Source organism: Octopus bimaculoides, chromosome 20 (assembly GCF_001194135.2).
Source record: "Octopus bimaculoides isolate UCB-OBI-ISO-001 chromosome 20, ASM119413v2, whole genome shotgun sequence".
NCBI lineage: Eukaryota > Metazoa > Mollusca > Cephalopoda > Octopoda > Octopodidae > Octopus > Octopus bimaculoides.
In genome coordinates, this window is record NC_069000.1 from 9,064,955 (window position 1) to 9,069,285 (window position 4,331).

General features: G+C 38.2%; 1 protein-coding gene across 5 annotated transcripts in view; it reads left to right on the forward strand.

The window, feature by feature from the left end:
- LOC106874759 (uncharacterized) overlaps positions 1-4,331 on the forward strand; it is a 259,055-nt gene that overhangs the window by 195,801 nt on the left and 58,923 nt on the right. For all 5 annotated transcript variants that reach the window (XM_052974950.1, XM_052974949.1, XM_052974946.1 and 2 more), the window contains one exon: positions 2,560-2,691. In XM_052974950.1, the coding sequence (XP_052830910.1) occupies positions 2,560-2,691 (132 nt within the window). The remainder of the gene's footprint in view (positions 1-2,559; positions 2,692-4,331) is intronic.

Below are 4,331 nucleotides of genomic sequence, written 5' to 3' on the forward strand. Positions count from 1 at the left end.
ATGATAACTTTTTAAAAATTCCTGGCATCAATTCATACAACTGGACATTCTTCTACAAGGTGGTGCCCCAGCATGGCCACAGTCTAATGACTGAAACAAGTAAAAGATAAAAGAAGATACTAAATGACTTGAGATCCAAGAGTGGAGATTGAGGTTGGTTGGCCACTGCTGGAGAAGTAAAGAAGAACTTGTGAGTAATTGTGTTGCTGTGGACACCAAATCATGGTACCACAGAAGACATATATATACAACAGCTTGCAGATGTTGGATGCCAAGTTGAAGCCCTAAAATCATTAATGGAAGATTGGGAGGGATGGAGAGAGGTAGTCAGGCTGGCCTGGGCAATGAGTCTGATTGGATGATGCCGCAATCAAAACAAAAATGACTTGAATAGCTCACAGTCAGATACCACAGGGCTTCACTATCTATTTCTACCAGTTACTTAACCAATCATGTACATTCAAAGACAACTATTCTCATGAAGAGTGCAGCACAAAGAGCTAGAATTACCATGTGCAGCCTGCAGATTATAAAGGCTTAAAGTAGGCTAATAATCTTCATAAACATTTGAATTAACAGCTGCCAAAATATATGCCCTTTCTCTTTGTTTAACAACTCCCTATGTTTATTTCTCTGTGGCAGATAGCCAGCCAACCATTTTAGGAATGGGGGCTAGCTATGTTATACACTTTAACAGGGTTCTCGCTCATCATCGCCATATTATCAAGCTCCCCCACCATATGGCTGTTTCTACGCTGTATATCTGATTGAGCGGTGGGGGACACAGTAAGAGGGAGAAATTCTTTGTCTGAGATAACATGAAGACAAAGAAGGTAATTTGATTCTGTAAGATTCTTGCCTCCACATGGACAGACTGTGAAGCAAGAAAACCCAAGGCTTGCCGCATTAATTCTGCCAATACACTTCACCTACATATCATGGCGCCTTTCTTTAAACACAAATAGCTGTTTCACTTCTATTCTGATACAAACAAAATATAATAATGGTCTCATTATTATTAAAATTATTATTATTTGCTTGGCGGCATTTCGTCTGTATTCATGTTCTGAATTCAAATTGAGATCAGCTTTGCTTTTCATTCTATAATAGCAAAGAGCACGCCAGGTAAAATACTTGGCAGTATTTCAGGTGTCATTACGTTCCGAGTTCAAATTTCGTCAAGGTCAGCTTTGCCTTTAGGTCTGATACTTATTCTAGCAATCTCTTTCGCCGAGTAACCAAGTTCACAAGGATGTAAACAAAACAGCACCGGTTGTCAATCTGTAGGAGGGGAGACAGATGCAAGGACATACACACAAGTGCTTCTTCACAGTTTCCATCTGCCTGATTCACTTGCAAAGTATTGGTCGGCTAAGAGCTATAATAGAAGACACTTGCCTGCAGTACTATGCAGTGGGATTGAACCCAAAACCACGTAGTTGCAAAGCAAGCTTCTTAACCACACAGCCACGCTTGTTATTATACACTTGTTGATCGAAGCAACATCTTTATTGAAGCACAATTTTTAATGTTTAATTTGAATATGACAGTGATAGAATGGTTTGTTTACTGTTGTTACACATTGTGTTTACATCCAGAGGGATCATTGTATGGCATCTTAATTTGCAGTGTGAAGGGGAAAGAAGGGATGGCGGGGTGGGGGAAATCAATTCAAGTGTTTGATTAATTATTTGACCTTTTTAGATTAAACCTGAACATTTTGTTTGTTTTTTGTTATATTTTTAGGAGTTTAGTGTTTAATTCACTTCATTAATGTGTGTGTGTGTGTACACGTGGAGAAAGAGATAGCTCCTATGCTGGCATAGTGGGAGGGTCTTAGTGTCTTTAATGTATGTTATTGTTGTTGTTGTTGTTCAGCTCTATATTGCCTTGATTGATTAGATCTTCTGGTCAGTGATATTTAAATCATTTAACATTTAAACCAGTTATTTTACCCATTTTATGTTCAAACTAACCAGATCCTGCTTCTCACACCTACCCTGTGATATCGTCCTAAAAAAATAATCACATTATTGAAATCTCAAAGCCTACAAGATAATCTTTTCTACTCTAGGCACAAGGCCCAAAATTTCGGGGTAGGGGGCCAGTCGATTAGATTGACCCCAGTATGTAACTGGTACTTAATTTATTGACCCCGAAAGGATAAAAGGCGAAGTCAACCTTGGCAGAATTTGAACTCAGAATGTAAAGACAGATTAGTTACCGCTTTCGAAACTATGCAAAAAGCTGGCACTGGAGCTAAAAACAGCTCTATAGCTTGCTGGATCCTGTGAAACTGTCCCAGCCCATGGAAAACAAATGTCGAATGATAATGATGATGATAGCACATGTTGCTCAGTGGAACAAATATCTGAACTACACATTATCAAAGCGGTTGCAGATCTATTTATTTTATCATTATATTCACAGCATTACGTTTTTTTGCAAACAGATGTTGAAGTACTCAATACAAAGAATTTGTTAATATACATTTATATTATAAATTTATTCATTGGAAAACCTAATGTTTTACTTTACTGTTGTGTTTTTCTTTTGCAGTTAATACCAAGATGTCTGAAAACACGTTGTCAACCACGCATATGATCATCATCGCTGTTGTATGTTCAGTGATTCTCATAGTACTGGTCGTCGTACTTGTTCTCTTCCTCTACTGGCGGAACAAATCCCAAAGTACGTATTGTCATTCTCTCTTGTTTAATTCCAAGTTTTGCATTATTTAACTTGACATCCGTTTCACATGGGACCTGTCTGCTTGCCTTACTTACATCCATCCCCATTTGTCATTCTGTAGTAGATGTCTGCCACAAATTCTATATAGTATTGCATCCAAATTGATGGAATAGGTTTTTATGGATAACCCGCCATACTGCACGGACACCCACCCACCCACACACAAACAATCTGTCTGGCTCACATGAAATTAAGTAACTGACTCTCTCTCTCTCTCTCTCTCTCTCACATGGAACTATCTTTATCTCATGAAATCCTCTCTCTCTATCTATCTCTGTCTCTCTCTCACATGGAACTATCTCTTTCTCTCACACACATATACGCACATGAAACTAATTCTCTCTCGCTCTCACATGGAATTAATTCTCTCTTTCTCTCTCGCATAAAACTCTCTCTTTCTTTCTCACAAACTCACCCATACACACACACACAACCATCTTAAGATCTCTTAACCTCATCCATCACAGTATATTGATAGATGCTTTCTAAAAGCTTCCAAATTATACACGAGGAGAAAACGGGGAAAGTATATAAATACTTTTGTCTTCCAAGCGCATCAGTTACACAAATGAAACGGTTCCAGACAGGAATCAGAATGAGATTGAATCTTCACATGAAAGAGTTATTACATCGAAATGATTTTCTGGCGAGAAAATTGCTAACTGAAACAGCTATTACGAAGGATTATGGGTTGGTGTGGATTTTAAAGGATTAATGTGTTGGCACCACAGCATATGAGGTGGAAGTAATTATAACCAATGTTGTCTGCCAGTGGTAGTGGGTTTTAAAGATTACCAAGGGAATCTAATGGGTATCTAATGGGCTTCTACATGGTTTCCATCAACAAAATTTCACTTACATGGTATGGGTCAACCCAAGGTTATATAAAAAAAAACCAAATTATGCTTCCCCAAGATGGAACTCAAGACCCCATGCTACAAAGTGAAGTTTTTAACCATTCAGCCATACTATACCTCTGTGTGTGTGTGTGTGTGTGTGTGTGTGTGAGTGAGAGTGAGAGAGAGAGAGAGAGAGAGAGAGGTTTTTTTCTCTTAGTAGGCATAGTATTACTGAACAGAGAACTGTCCCCTTCAAGAAGCCATGTTGTTTTAATACCATATGTAACTTAGAGAGTTGCGGCTAGGGAGGAGACAATAACATCAGTTTCTATTTTCTTTAGTTTCAAAGAAAAATATTTCTTTCTGAAAGGAACAAAGTTAACAAAAGTAAAAAGCCTACAGCAGGGGTGGGGGTTTCTGTTGATGTTGTTGTTGTTGTGTTAAACATCTTCACTCTCTCACACCATCACATATTTTTGCTCTGTGCTAGGGAATTATATTTCAGTGAATTTGGGGCAGGGCTTTTTTTTTTTTTTTCTGTATTTTATTTTAACTTGTTTCTTATGTAAAGGGGAGGGAGCAGAAAGAAGGGCCTCTTTAACACAAGAAGGGGAAAAAAATATTCCCACGCTTCTTCCAGGAGTTCAGTTAGTTGTCTTTGTGTTCGCCTCTGCTTAACATCTCCTTTAGACTACTTCTACAAACTTGTTGATCCTAAAACTTTCGAGAGAAGAAATGGAG